This window comes from Paralichthys olivaceus, chromosome 19 (genome assembly GCF_024713975.1).
Source record: "Paralichthys olivaceus isolate ysfri-2021 chromosome 19, ASM2471397v2, whole genome shotgun sequence".
In the NCBI taxonomy this organism is placed as follows: Eukaryota; Metazoa; Chordata; class Actinopteri; order Pleuronectiformes; family Paralichthyidae; genus Paralichthys; species Paralichthys olivaceus.
In genome coordinates, this window is record NC_091111.1 from 680,765 (window position 1) to 696,427 (window position 15,663).

The window sequence follows — 15,663 nt, forward strand, 5'->3', positions numbered from 1 at the left end:
CACAACACTTGGCGTGTTTACGTCTATTGCGTAAACGCGTTAGATGAATACGTACTGCGTGCTTCGCGCGGGAGCTTTAGTTATCAAACGAACAACAAACGAGTTTGAAGGGAATCAAGAAGCTGCATGTAAGTATCAGCTGTACTTTACATTTCAGTCCACACATTTGAGGACGTGTTGCGCTGTTTACGTTGGCACTTCCCTGGAATGCAGCGAACTGGCGCAAAACAGCGTTTATACTAGAAAGCTAAGCTTTAGTATGCGTAGTAAATTGCTAGATGATACACCGGTGGGCACAGGGAAACCAGGTCTTTCATCGCCCATTATATTCAACGACAACTGTCAACGTTTTACTAGCCAGTCTCTCAGAGTTAGTGAATTATGAACTATTCCGTGACAAATCACTCAGCTATTACGTGAATGTAGCCCTCATGCTCACTGCAGTCAACTTCTATTTCTTCTCTGTAGACCAGACTGTCAGACTCTAACCATGGCTATGAGGAGCGAGGCCAGGGTCGAGGCGGAGGCAGAGGTAGAGGGGGAAGAAAACTATGGACCACAACCTCTTTGCAGACTAGAGGTATGTTATCTGTGTGCATGTTTAATACATGTAACTTTTCACTGTTTCTGAGTGAGAGGGAACATCCATTAAAAGATGTGCAGCCAGTTCAGGGTCACTATGAAATTAATGGGAAGTGATCTTGGTGAACTTTCATTTTTTCTTTACTAGCAAACATGTATTATCAAAGGCAATGTGGCTTTGAATTCTCTGATTGCTGTTGGTTCAGAGTTGTATTGCAGAGGGAGCAGAAAGCTGAACCGTGTATGTGTGAACCAGGACCTTAAGAATTAGTTTCTTATTGAACAGTGCGGTTCCTGTTTGTCGTTTTATCTCAGTAATTGTCAAGTGTTTTAAACAGTCATTTAATAATTTTAGTATCAATAATTTTAAACTCACTGCTGTGATATGATCTTAATGATAATAGACCCTATATGTACAGCTCTACAATAAATCCTCCATGATCATAAAGTTATGTTTTTACTAAAAATAGTGCTGATTTATTTTTATGTTCAGTTTGTAGGCTGTATTTTGTGGAGCTGTTGAACTGTGCTAGCTTTCACTGAGATGTTCTTAAACTTTTACCTGACCCTACTTCTACACAGGATGTCAATCAGCTGTGAATGGTGCAGTGTTGATCTTAGCAAAACTTTGATGTACCTAAATCAATTAACAATTTTAGTTGATTGATAATTTAATCAGTATCCATTTGGTTCTGCCAACCCATCTCCAGGTAATATTGATTATATTGTTATTCTGATATATTGCTGAGAAGCACAAATTCTAAGGTTATCGTTTTACATTGTATTGGCCTATCTAGCTGTCTATCATGCTTTCATACTTTTGATGGTATGATTGTGAAAATGTATTAATTTTCAAAGGAGGTGTCAAAAATATGCCTTGGTTAACTCTGTTTCAACATTCCCCTATCACATAGGCTTCTTTCAGACATGTACTGAACTCTGGAGATCAGTACCCACTTATGCACTTATGACGCTTCTAACATGCGACAGAAGCAAAAAATAAATTAAAAAAACAACAACTACAAACAAATCAGGATGAAGAAGCAGTGCCATACACATGGAAGACATGGATGAAGATGACAAGAGAGTTTGTGGTGGGAAGAGCCAAACCGGTGTGCTGTAAACAAAATCACATGATTCACATGGTCACAGGGTGGGAGAACAGCAGAGGTGTCCTTGGGAAAGATACTGAACCCCAAATTGGCCGTTTCATAGAAAAGATCCAGAGATCCTGTGCAGAACATGTCTGAAAACGGCTTTGGTAAATTCACTTTTTCAAATTCTTTCATTGCAGCAATGTGGAATCAGTGCCAGTGACATTAAGAAGCTGGAGGAGGCAGGTTTTCACACAATTGAGGCAGTGGCCTATGCACCTAAGAAGGAGTTGCTGAACATCAAGGGCATCAGTGAGGCCAAAGCTGACAAAATTCTAGTAAGAAACCAAAGCCAATTTTACTTTGTGTCCCATATTCATGATGCAGCATTTAACTTATATTTCTTGTCAAGGTTTTACAATGTTAATGTAAATATGAGAAGCTGTGGACAAAATGAATTACCATATTCATAAATGAGTGTTTTAACCTCATGGTCTGGAAAGCCCATGGATGAATTTGGTTAAAACAGACAAATCAACGCATGATTGACTGCTCCTTCTATCACTCAGACATGATAATGAACCCATAAGATAAGCACACCCTCCCGGTATCTCAGCAAACTTCATTTAATCAAGCAGCTTCAATTTATTGGACTTTTTGTCTGACTTTGTTTGAGTTTGTCTTTGACTGAACAACTGTTACGGTTTCTGCATGAGCATGCTCACCTGTCATTGGTTGGGCTATTATTGATCTTTGCTTTACTAATTATTGATTTTTTTGTGTGTGTTTTGTGACAGTTGCTCCAGCCAAGAATAGAAATATTTACAGACCAAAATAATTACAGTCAAAAGAAATATAAAACATAGATAAGAGTATGTAATTTACAATGTTTGTAATAATATGTGCATTATAATACAGTATAAAGAAGCTGAAAAAGACATTAATACAGTCTATACAACAGAAGATAAATTCTTATAAATTAAGGTGTATAACAGGGTGAAATTAATCCTGGGCTGATCTATTGACGAGCATGGAATTGTAAAGTCTGATGATAACAGGCAGGAATGACTTCCTATGGTGCTCTGTGATGCAACTTGCTGGAAAGAGTCAGTCGCTGAATATACTGTGCTGAGCCAGCAATTCATGGAGTGGGTCTGAGACATTGTCTAAGATAGCCTGTATATTGGGCTGCTTTCATCTTTCTGCCACTACTGGTAGATTCCAGCTCCATCTCCACAACCTCACTGGCCTGTCTAATCTGTTTGCTGGGTCTGTTGTAGGTTTGGGCAATATGACTTTAAATAAATATCACAATTTTTTCAAATTTCATACCTCGAAATATTTTTTAGAATATAACACAGAGACACATTTTAAAGAAACCAATTTAAATTCTGAAAGCACAGTTTAAAACAATTTTCAATAAAAATAAAATGTTAGCATAAAATATATGAAAAGAGGTAAAATAAGCAATAAGGATAAATACATCAAAATATAAAAATAAGTTGAAAGGGAAATATAATTCAAATAAAATAGATGGAACTGTGTAGAATAATAAAATAAAAATAGAATGAAATATCATGATGGTAAATAGCTTAGTTGAAGGCACTTGTGGGTTGAAAAGTTTTTAACCTGGTTTTAAAAATATGAATGGATAGGGAATTCCTATGATCATCGAGCAGATGATTTCAGCGCTGTGCCACATAGTGACTTCTCTATGTGTAGACTGCTCTGTGCATAATAATAGTCATGTGATAGAAAACTAGAGACAAGGAGTGTTTCAAGACATACTCTTGAGATATTTACTTTTTTTCTATTTTCTAAATTATGTTATATCTGCCTTGCCAGGCTGAAGCTGCCAAATTGGTGCCAATGGGCTTCACAACAGCCACTGAGTTCCACCAGAGGAGAGCAGAAATCATCCAGGTTTCTACAGGCTCAAAGGAGCTGGACAAACTACTACAAGGTCAGTACGTCCATCATGAAAATCATCCTGATCCTTAGTTAATGGAAAAACACCATCTGGCACATCCAAAGGTCTGGTTAGGAACATGAGACCCAGGCCCTGTTTATGAAAACCTTAAATAGAAATTCCTTTTTTCCTTTGCAGGTGGTATTGAGACGGGCTCCATCACAGAGATGTTTGGAGAGTTTCGGACAGGGAAGACTCAACTGTGCCACACACTAGCTGTCACCTGTCAGGTACATTCCACACTTACACCAGAGTGGGCAGTTCTTCGACTGCGGAAGCCTCAGTTGTGTCAATAGAAGCTGTGTTACAGAGCGGGTGGAAGAGAGAAAATATTTCTCAGGTTCATATTGCAATTATACATACTGTATAAGCCTAAAAATTCAAATTGACTTTTACTGCACTGTCCCGTCTGTCTGCAGCTGCCCATTGACCAGGGGGGTGGAGAAGGTAAAGCCATGTACATTGATACAGAGGGAACCTTCAGACCTGAGCGACTCCTTGCTGTCGCAGAGAGGTGAGTCAGCGCCTAATCAATGGACGAAGACTACAAGCTGTAACATGGGCCCACATTTAAGTCTTTTCTGAGACTTCAAGTGTCCCTGAGATTTGCTTAAACTAGGGCTGTCAAACGATTACAATTTTCAATCAGATTAATCACAGGGTAGCTGTGGATTAATTCCGCTTAATCACCATTTGTAAATATGCCCGAAAAATACCCATTTTCTGTCTATTGTTGTGGGAACAGAAAGATAAGTGACAGAAGGTGGATATTCTTCTTTTAGATGATTTAGATGACAAATGTACGATCATGTATTTAGTTATCAATTGATGGTGACTTTAACTTAGTCATGCTGTTCACGTCATGTCTCATGTAGCACTGAGCATGAGTCATTTTTCATGATGTTTAAATGCAGCCTCATGGAATCAAACAAACACTGTTACTTCATGTACTGATCAGGTCCTGATAACTAGTGATGAGTGGTCACAGTGAGAGCAGGTCAGAGTGGAGGAGAAAACAGAAACTCCAGCTTGATACAAACCAACTGCAGATTCTGCTCTGATCATTAAGCATCTGATCACTGAGCAGACGTGACCAGAGAAACTCTGTTTTCACAGTTCTTCAACAAAGTCTCTGATCGGCTACTTTACGTGATGGTATGGGTATATGGAGCGGGTCATCCTGCGCATGCCTTAATGTGCTAAAATATGAATGCGTTAATTCCACAAATGAATCATCCTGCGTTAACGCGTTAATTTTGACAGCCCTAGTTTAAAACAATAAAAGGGTCTGGGTTTTGGGATAAGTTGGAATATGTTTCATGTGACTTAGATCTCTCTTTCATCAGATACGGGCTGGTGGGCAGTGATGTTCTAGACAACGTTGCCTATGCCCGAGCCTTTAACACAGACCATCAGACCCAGCTGCTGTACCAAGCATCTGCCATGATGGCTGAGTCCAGGTCAGTTGGCTCAGTGGTTTTGCTCTCAAGGGTCTTAAACCTATTATCCTTTTTCTTATTTGCAGAGGTAAGTATAATGTTACAATGTTGGATTATCATGTTAAATATAATATATTAATTAAATATTTGTTTGCAACAATGGATAAAACTCTCTTTTTGTGGGCCAACAACAGCCACAGGCAACCTTCTTTGTTTGTTTATGCCACTTCAGGCAGGACTCTCATGAACAGAGCCCAGCATTAAGCTGTATTTGCAGCTTGGTTTTTGCATAAAGATTGCACTGTTCCCTCTGTAAATTAAATGTCCTTTGATATCCTCGGAGGAGGAGCGTTCACGTTCTCAGGGACACACCAGGAAAACTGCACACAAGCTTGCCCAAGGGCATGCGCAGGATGGCTCAAAGCCCCACAAGCTGATGCTGTCCTTGAGAGACCTTATTCAAGACTATTATATTGTTTTCAAACTCTCAATCTCTTTGCTGGACCAAAAACATGTGACTGACACAGGTTGCACCTTCTGTGTGATCCTGTTTGCTTCAAATCAAAAGTCAGGGATACATTAGCCACCAATCTGCATATTCCTGGTTGACTTAACAGTAACAACTGTCTGTACCTGGAGCTATGGATCCTACAGGGGCTGGAGAGGATGATGGGATGTTTCCAATATTCTAATATTTCCTGCAGTTTTATTACGAATAAAAACATTTTTACACCTCTCATACCACAAGAGATCCCTAACTTGGTGTGTACAGCGTGATTTGCCACATGCTCATGCTACTGTAAACTACTGCATGCTCTTGCTGTGATTCATTACGTTTTCTCCCTCCTTGTAGACAGTTGGACCTCAGTGTCAGCTATAGTTGTAGCATGCAATTGAGTTCTCTTTCCCACAAGAGCTTATATTTCACTGTTTAGTCTGTGTAACTGTGACTAGGAATCTTTTGCATGTGAGAGTGACCCTTGTGAATTTACATACCAGTTACTGGCATAAATTGAATTAATGCTGCAGGAAACACTAGGACTTGGTTGTATTTCAAGCCTGAGATATCAATGTATTGGTTTTGAAAAAAGGCAACGTACTGGATAAGTTCCAGTTCACTATCTCAAAAACAATAATTCATACCAACTCAGAAGCTGGTGAAAAGCCTGGGAGAGATGTTCGACAGTAGCTTAATTGATATTTTATCCATTTAGAAAACCTGCGAGGAGCACTGTATTTGGCTGTGACTGATTTCCTTGTGGTCTCCTCTTGGTTTACATTTGCCTGTGGGATCCCAAGGTATTTGTAGCTGTCTTTAACATCTGTTATGTTTCCGTCTAGTACAGTTGTGTTCAAAATAATAGCAGTGTGTTTAAAAAAGTGAGTAAAGCTCAAAATCCTTATAATAGCTTTTATTTCCATACACGCAAATGCATTGGGAACACTGCACATTCTATTCCAAATCAAAACATGAAGAAAAATGCATAAAATTTGTTATTACTTTACAGAAATTGAAGAAAAAGGAATATCAGGCTTTTCAAAAAAATAGCAGTGTCTGTATTTTTCTTTACAAACTCAAACATTTACTGTATAAACTGAAAAATGCTTGAAGATTTAGCTTTCCTGTGAATAATTGAACTAATATTTAGTTATATTACCACTGTTTTCTGAGAACTGTGTTGCATGGAGTCGACCAACTTCTGGCACCTGTGAACAGGTATTCTAGCCCAGGATGATTGTCTACATTCCACAATTCCTCTGCATTTCTTGGTTTTGCCTCATAAACAACATTTTTGATGTCAGCCCACAAGTTTTCTATTCGATTAAGGTCCGTGGATTGGGCTGGCCACTTCATAACGTTAATCTTGTTGGTCTGGAACCAAGATGCAGCTCACTTACTGGAGTGTTTGGGGTCTAACCCTTGTTGAAACACCCATTTCAAAGGCATCTCCTCTGCGGCATAAGCCAACATGACCTCTTCAAATATTTTGATCGATTCAAACTGATCCATGATCCTTGGTATGCGATAAATAGGCCGACACCCTAGTATGAGAAACATCTCCATATCATGATGCTTGCGCCACCATGATTCACTGTCTTCACAATGTACTGTGGCTTGAATTCAGTGTTTGGGGGTCATCTGATAATCTGTCTGTGGCCCCTAGACCCAAAAAGAACAATTTTGCTTTCATCAGTCCACAAAATGTTGCACCATTTCCCTTTAGGCCAGTCACTGTGTTCTCTGAAAAATTGTAACCTCTTCAGCACATGTCGTTTTTTCAACAATGTGACTTTGCGGGGGCTTCTTGCTGATAGCTTGGCTTCACATAGGCATCTTATTGTTACAGTACTCACAGGTAACTTTAGACCTTCTTTGATCATCCTGGAGCCGATCATTGGCTGAGTCTTCGCCATTTTGGCTATTCTTCGATCCATTCGAATGGTAGTTTTCCGTTTTCTTCCACGTCTTTCTGGTTTTGTTTACCAATTTAAAGCATTTGAGATCATTTCAGCTGAGCAGCCTATCATTTTCTGCACTTCTTCGTCCTTTTTAATCAAAGTACGCTGTTCTTCTGAACAATGTCTGGAACGACCCATTTTACTCAAATTTTCAGAAAGAAATGCTACATAACTAGCATGTACAACATTGGCTACCTGTTTGACGCCTGTTTTTTCACAGGATGAATGACCTCACTAGTTGAACTCCACACTGCTATTATTTTGAACAAGCCGCTTTTAATTAATGATTCATTTACACAGAATCAGCAGCATGCGTGTCATGACTGTTGGGTCTGTTGGTTTTCTATAACCCTACTACACCTACTAGTAAATTATTTGCCAAGTAGAAATATAATTTCTACCAAAAACAGTGATTGATCTGGTTAGTGATGTTGGACTGCTATTATTTTGAACACAACTGTAGGTTAATCCCTTAAGTTCTGAGCATCTTGCCTCTCTGATACTGTCCGACCACACTTGTCTACTCCAAATGACATTGCAATGTCTTTGCTGTAGATTCTGGTGGTGTGGATCAGTGAGTCAATGTCTTCCTCACTCTTAGCATACAGCTTGATGTCATCAATGTAGAATAGGTTGCTGATCTTTTCTCCACTTTCTTATCGGTGTGCGTAGCCTCTCTTTGTGAGGATCTGGCTCAGAACAGCAGTGGGGACAGGGCATTTCCATGGTATATTCCGCACTTGATGGTAAATTGTATAATGGGCTTTGTTTTCCACAGCCCTGTTGAGTTCTTGATGAGGGCTCTTAGTGTCTCGTTGATGTTGTACAGTTCCAAGCATTCTATGGTGCTTGACTAACTTCTCTCCGTGTTGCTTTGATTTTGGCTTCTAGCCGTCTTCTCCATTGGAGGTATTGCTCCTTATGGTTCATGGCGTTCATCTTGTAGCCAAGCACCTCTAGGTGATGGTCACAGTATGGATAGTGCTTATTGCTGCATTTCCATCTTCTAGCAGACTTTTACATCATACATATATATCATACATACATATTTTCTTACTCAGTCTGGGTAATTGGCCACAAGGATTCCAGGTTTCCATCTTAGATTATGATCTTCAATCTCAGGGCTTCTGCCTTTGTGTTAAGGCTATCTAGTTCAACTGGGGCTTGGTACCCAATCTCGGAGTGATGAGATCTCTAGTTATGGTAATAGTTTCCAATTACGGACATTGAAACACTGAGCAACATCAGCAAAATAACAGTATTTACAACATTGATTAGAAGAAACAGTAACAATTCACCTTGTTTAAAAAAAAAAAGGGAAAATCATTTTTTTTATGGAGAACGGGTGGATCTGACATGCTGTGTACGGACGCCGGACCTTACAATTAACTAATGACATTAAAATTAGATCACAATATAATAATAGATGACATCTTTGTCTCATTAAAATATGAAAATATACATATGATAAATAAATAGACACAAACTGGCTACAATTATCAGCTTGTATTGCCAAGAAAATAACTATTCACTTGTCCCACATGGAAATTATCCCACAAACAAAGACCAGAAGGTGAGCAAGACATCTAAACCCAAACAATACAAATACAAAACCCAAAGTTCATATAATATAATAAAATATAAAAAATAATAATTCCCCCAGTTCATCAATTTATATAATCTGTTTAATTTAGTCCCAAATGAAAACATTTCTCAAACAAACTTAAAGCAAGTGTGGCGTGGTGAGACGCCATAAAATGAAATATAAGGAGAATTCACACTATTCTCACCACCTCTGACTGCCAAGAAAAAAAGTCCTGGTCAAACGGTAATCCCAGAAAGTTTCACCGAGGTAATAATGCAGTTTTTTTCCTTTGTAGTGATTTCCTTCGACCAGCCCCCTGACAAATCTTTGCTCGTTGCTTGCCCGTCACTGGCTTGCTCGCTCCCCTGGGACGTCACTTCCCCCCATTTATGACATTCGTATACAAAAATAGAGACATAGATCCATTCTCTTATCATTTTAAATTCGGGTTTTTGACAGAAAATGTACAGACTATATTATGTGCAGGCAAAGAGAACAGATTGCTTGTCCCCATCACATATTCTGTACGATAAATTGAACTTAGGCGACATGATGATCCACCACCACCATGATCCATGAGCCGCTATCACATCCTCTGATTTGCGATCCACCATCATGATCCAAGATGTGACTGTAGCTGCAGTCCTGGATCTGCAAACAATAAAGCACAAGGACTCCGGGAAAAAGTAAAATCAGTAACATGTATTGATGAGAGGGAGAAGAGGAAAGAGAAGCTCATGTCATGTGTCATGTCCACCCCTGACATTCTAGACCTTTTGCTGTATAACTAGCTCTGAAAGCTCTGGCTCCTACTCGACTTTAGGAACTACAAATAAGCCTGAATTCTGGGAGTGCAGTGGTCTAGTGGGGTGATATGGTACTATGAGTTCTTTAAGGTATGATGGTTCCATATTATTAAGGCCCTTGTAAGTGAGGACGATAATTTTAAATTTAATTCTGGATTTTACAGGAAACCAGTGTAGTGAAGCTAATACAGGAGAAATGTGGTCTCTTTTGCTGGTTCTTGTCAGGACATGTCTTTAATGACTTACTGCTGGAGCCTGATAATAAGGAATTACTAAAATCAAGTCTGGATGTCACAAAGGCAGGGACTATTTTTCTGCATCTTTTATGAGACAGGAAATGACCTATTTTGGAGATATAACATAAGTGAAAGAAGGCAGAAATGGGTTTTAAATTATAATCAAAGGACAAATCGGGATCAAAGATAACTAAATATATTGAGGTGCAGAGAAGACAAATTATGGCAGATGGGAGGAGTCTACATGAAAATTAATGCCACTGACAATAATGACTATCTTTTAGGACTAGGGAATTCTGTTAAAACGAATTATTGCCGATAAACGATATTATTGTCAACATGATAATATATAATAATAATGCACACCCTTTCAAATACAATAAACTTTTATTTCTCAGTGTTTTTTACCTTTTGCGATGTAGCCAACTTCACTTTCTGTGAGCGCACACCATTTTGCGCTGTTCCGTTTATATTTACTTTGTCGACCAAACGCCTCAGTGAGTGTTGACTGTCGGGACGAAGGCTCTGCATCTGGAGCTGCACTTTGTTTCCCCAGCTGGGAACACTGGGTCGCTAATGCTAGCGGCCCCGCCTCCCCCCACAGAGACAAAGAGACTGGATGACTGACAAGAGGGTTCACTCCGTTCATTCCGCTATGGAACCAACGCCCCCAGGTGCTGAGACCAAGCACAGAGTGAACCCTCTTGTCATCCAGCCTGCTTGGAGGCGAGAGACGAGGAAAACAAACACGCATGCACATGGCGATATATCGAGGCCGGAAAAATTATCGAGTTCATTTTAATTTATCGTGCGATTAATTGATTTATTGATTATCGGCCCAGGCCTAGTGTGAGAGAGTGTGTGTGAGAGAGTGTGAGTGTGACAGAGTGTGAGAGAGTGTGTCAGAGTGTGAGTGTGTGTGTGAGAGAGTGTGTGTGTGTAAGTGAGAGTGTGTGATTGTGTAAAGCTATGTACAAAAAAAGTATTTGGCTTTTGTTTTTATCTCTAAATTCATTCCAACAGCCCTAGTCAGGACTAATATTGTTGTGCCTAAGAATGTGTTTCACCCAAGACCTTTATCAACTTCACTTTATTATCCACATTTCATTTGACCCTCAATTGATTGATGCTTATTGCATATGTCCAATAGCAGGTATTTGCAGTAATATTTGAGCATGAATGTTCAGGGTCCTGGTGTGTAACTCACAACTTTTTATGTAACAGGTATGCTCTACTGATAGTGGACAGTGCTACTGCTCTGTACAGAACAGACTACTCGGGCAGAGGAGAGCTGTCGGCCAGACAGGGACACCTGGGACGTTTCCTCCGTATGCTGCTCAGGCTGGCAGACGAGGTAGGCAGCTGGGCCTGGTGCAGGTGGACTCTCAGAATGTATGTGGAGACTGAGGCCCTGTTAACACGTGGTGTTAATGTCTGCCTCAAGTATTCCAGTCACAGGTGGACAGCTTTAACTGCAGGTGTTAATGTACCTGAGACATATTGAGGAGATCTAATTACTGACCGCATTCAGAGATGGTCTTGGTCGCATTCTTTTAGCAGTGTTTATGCAAATGCACTGTGGGACACATTAAAGTATCATCTACTGAGCTGACATCCTCTGACCCTGTACAGGTTCATAATGAACAAAAAGTAAATACACTATTTATACACTTATTTGTGGTCACTGCCACCATATTAATATCAACTGTCACATATGATGTGTATGTTTATTTTAATATAGAGCAGGAAAATAAGAGACACATTCTAATGTCCACCTGTGATCAGATCACTGGCGACATGTTGGCGTGAAAAGGATCTAAGATGTTCTGGTAATGTCATGCGCTCATGTGCTTCTATATAGGACAGAAATCAGGACACCATGAAGACCAATCCACACTTTTTATTCTATTTTAGTCAAATTCACTGTCTATTACAACTGTGGCAATTTACTCTGAAACTACACAGTCCACACAGTGATGCCTATTATTAACCAACTGCGTGCTGAAGTGTCCTTGGGCAAGATGCGAACCCCGAATTTTACAAACATTACAAACTGTAAAAACAACTCACTCACACACAAACCTCACTCACTCACTCACTCATTCATTCACTCACCCATACCCAGACTTAACTTACGCACCTCACTCACCCACTTATGCATATCAACTTGCTTATTCAGTAGTGTTCAGAAGCAGTATTCACTGTCATCTGTCTCGTCTGTGAAAGAATGTATGTTTGTAAATGAAAATTTGCTGTTTTATCAGTGTTTCTTTCATTTCTGAAGTTTATTTGAAAATGATAGACATTTGTGTTAATTTAGTACACTTAGTGTTACTCTGTAGGCTAGAATGCAAGAGCAATTCATTTGTCAAAGAGGGCACATTGACTTATTTAGGTCTTGAAAAATAAGTTTAAGCACTTGGACTTGACGTGGGACTTTGGACATCTCTATCTTTACTTGGCACTTGACTTGGAACTTCATCGTTAGGACTTGAGACTTACCTTGAGACAACCAAGGAATTTTGCAGTGATTTGTCTGTAACAACTATTTCTGTCTGACCTATTTCACAATAGTTTGGCGTTGCTGTGGTGATAACCAATCAGGTGGTAGCACAGGTAGATGGGGCAGCCATGTTCTCTGCAGATCCCAAGAAACCAATTGGTGGCAACATAATGGCTCATGCCTCCACCACACGGTGAGTGATGCAGTGTTTGTATTCATCCTGACATTATTCTCCACCTCCTTGATCATCAGGAGATGCCTCATCCCACTGCACCACAAAACATGAAAGAGCAAATCATTTGTTCCCATCATAGTAATATTTCCCTCAGTGAAAAACTGAATGTTTAAAATAATTCTATGATAACAAGTGAATGCTTTCATGTCCTCACCCTGTAAACAGAATACTGTGTGGTGTCTTTCTGTTGCTGAATGGTGACAAGTTCTTAGTTGAGACAAGGATAGTTCACTGAAAAATGCAAAATTCTCTCATCTACTCACCACTATGCCAATGGTGGGGTGGGTGAAGTGTTTGAGTCCACAAAACACATTCAGGGGTAAACAGCGTTGCAGTCAAACCAAATACCATTGAAATAAATGACCGATTTCAAATGTAAAAAATGAAATGCCTCCATACTGCTCCTGTGGTGTCATCCAAGTGTCCGTAAGCCCTGATATTCAAATGCGACTTGTAATAGTGTTATTTACACCATGTTATTAGCCCAAACATCTGCTGTGATCCACATACGAGCACGGCTCCAGAGGAGGATAGCAGAGGACATTTAGGCACCATTTCGAGTTGAATTTAAATGCCGGGGTTTACTGACACTTGGATGACAACACAGGAGCAGATAGTTAACACACGTCACAGCATCTAGAAGGCTTTGACTGCTGCAGATTGATGACACCTCTGTGTCTTGTTCTTGCAGTCTGTACCTGAGGAAAGGTCGAGGAGAAACAAGGATTTGTAAAATCTATGACTCGCCCTGCCTGCCAGAGGCTGAAGCCATGTTTGCTATCAATGCTGACGGAGTGGGCGATGTCAAGGACTGAGTGGGCATAAAGAGGAAGCTACAGGGTGCTGGTAAATGCTCTATCACCTGCTCACTTGTTTCTTGGACTGCTTTGTTGAATGACGATGACCTGAACACAAAGCCACAGATGGGCTCATTGGATTTTGAGTTGGCTTCCCAGAGGCAGAGCTGACAAGATGGTCCTGGCTCTATGCCCTGCAAGCTCACTGATACTGCTGTGACATTAAAAGATTTGTTTTGTGTATTCAACAAAGTAAAAAACAAAACTGTTTAATACAGTTATGACGGAATATCATAGTTATGGTATACTACTTCATAATTTGGAGGTAATATCTGCATAATCACAAAAAATCTTATGAGGTTTATATTCTAGAAAGAATTTCTTTACTTCTAACCCTTACCCTACCTGTAATGTGTCACAACTCATAATTATGAGTCACTAAGTCGTAATGACAGAAAAAGTTGTTTTCGTTGTTGAATGTGCTGCAGTTTCATCTGTAGAGTCTTTAAAAAAAAAAGAAAGTATTGTAAAACTATTTGCAAAAGCTTGTGACATTTATCTTTATGTTCATTTGTTGTTTAAGTTTCTGTCGAGTCGTGCCTTTTTGGGGGGGTCTAATGGTGAAGCTTTTTTTCAGAAGGTAGTTGAAACATTATTTTACAATGAACACAGAAAGATATAATAACATTTGTCTGCCTTTAATTCCTTCAGTCAAACCACTAGTTCTTTTACCATTAAATTAAACCTGTTGCAATATCACGGGAGGAATTTTTTACTGTCTGAGCTGTCCCCATGTTGTTGTTGGTTACACACATCCTGAACATACCTGAGGTAGAGTGGTGTCAGGGTGCTTCAATACACACAACTACTACTTTATAAGACATAAATGTGAAAACAGAAGTTTATTAAATATAATCCATGTGTCACTGAAATGCATGCAAAATATTTTTTTTATTCATATACTGTGGAAATGATCACTTCTTATATCCCTTGTTAACTCACAGCAAAAGTATTTTCAAAAGTAATAAATAAATAAATAAATTCCAGGGAATAGAAACTAGTACTTTAATAGTACAACTAAAGTGATGTCAGATGATAAACTGATGACTCGATCAAATAATTCATCGGTAGTTTCACTTCTGGAACAAGTGTAAAATCAAAAACATTAGGATACTTTGCACAGTCACAACCAGACTACTCCATTAAAAAAATCCTGCCTCCAAATAATTTTACCATCGCATATTACTAAATATTCAGTGTCTGTAGTGGAAAATTGTTTGACTAGTGTGAATCTTGTTCCACTGTGGCACTCTGACACTGAGTCGTATTGATCCCTATGTTAAAAGCCACCACACGTAGGTACCTTAAATCAGACTAATTGTCTGTAACTAAAGAATAAATTAAAATGACCTTACCTCTGGTATCTAGCTGTGTAAAATGGATTCATTTGTCTGGTCCTTGAGATAGCTCAATGACTATGAATTACTAAAGGGAAGTTCAAATATAAGCTTTTTGGTTATTTGGGTGAATATATTCTGTTGCATTCACATTATGGTGCTGAAAAATAAAATGACCTGTGTTAAATCAATGACTTCTAGGCATATAGTTAACAGATAATAGATACCATGTACACAAAAATATATATTAATTACTAATACTGATTCAATGAAGCATAGTAAAGTCAGCAGGAAATAAATCAACATTAAAAAACTTAATTTTACAGTGACAGCATAACAAAGATATCCACCAATTGAAGGAAAAGAAAATGATTGTGCCTTTTGTAAAGCACATTGGGCCGAATGATCACAGAAGGGTGGCCTGACTAGCCAGACTCCATCTGGCAGACCTCAGTCGAAATGAATTGTTCAGTTGCTCCGTCAGTTAAGACCACAAGTTGAGCTTCCAGTTTGGATGATTCTTCATCCTAGAAAACAATGAAAAGGCAACAATGAACAGA

The 15,663-nt window shown here is 39.2% G+C and overlaps 2 protein-coding genes across 4 annotated transcripts in view; one reads left to right on the plus strand and one right to left on the minus strand.

Annotated features, from left to right (window-relative positions):
* Positions 1–15,663, plus strand: part of rad51b (RAD51 paralog B) — a 23,983-nt gene continuing 8,320 nt past the window's right edge. Inside the window, exons 1-10 of one of the 3 annotated variants that reach the window (XM_069515645.1) lie at positions 1–128; positions 469–580; positions 1,877–2,014; positions 3,522–3,639; positions 3,784–3,875; positions 4,065–4,159; positions 4,992–5,105; positions 11,396–11,525; positions 12,746–12,867; positions 13,601–13,755. In XM_069515645.1, coding sequence (XP_069371746.1) covers positions 491–580; positions 1,877–2,014; positions 3,522–3,639; positions 3,784–3,875; positions 4,065–4,159; positions 4,992–5,105; positions 11,396–11,525; positions 12,746–12,867; positions 13,601–13,724 — 1,023 coding nt within the window. In that variant the 5' untranslated portion in view covers positions 1–128; positions 469–490 and the 3' untranslated portion in view covers positions 13,725–13,755. Of the gene's footprint in view, positions 129–468; positions 581–1,876; positions 2,015–3,521; positions 3,640–3,783; positions 3,876–4,064; positions 4,160–4,991; positions 5,106–11,395; positions 11,526–12,745; positions 12,868–13,600; positions 14,466–15,663 lie in introns of those variants that run through there. The other 2 variants (XM_020091872.2, XM_069515646.1) reach the window with 2 other exon arrangements.
* The window catches only part of rmdn3 (regulator of microtubule dynamics 3), a 17,770-nt gene continuing 16,700 nt past the window's right edge, over positions 14,594–15,663 (minus strand). Inside the window, exon 12 of the mRNA XM_069515644.1 lies at positions 14,594–15,630. Within this exon, the coding sequence (XP_069371745.1) occupies positions 15,529–15,630 (102 nt within the window). The 3' untranslated portion in view covers positions 14,594–15,528. The remainder of the gene's footprint in view (positions 15,631–15,663) is intronic.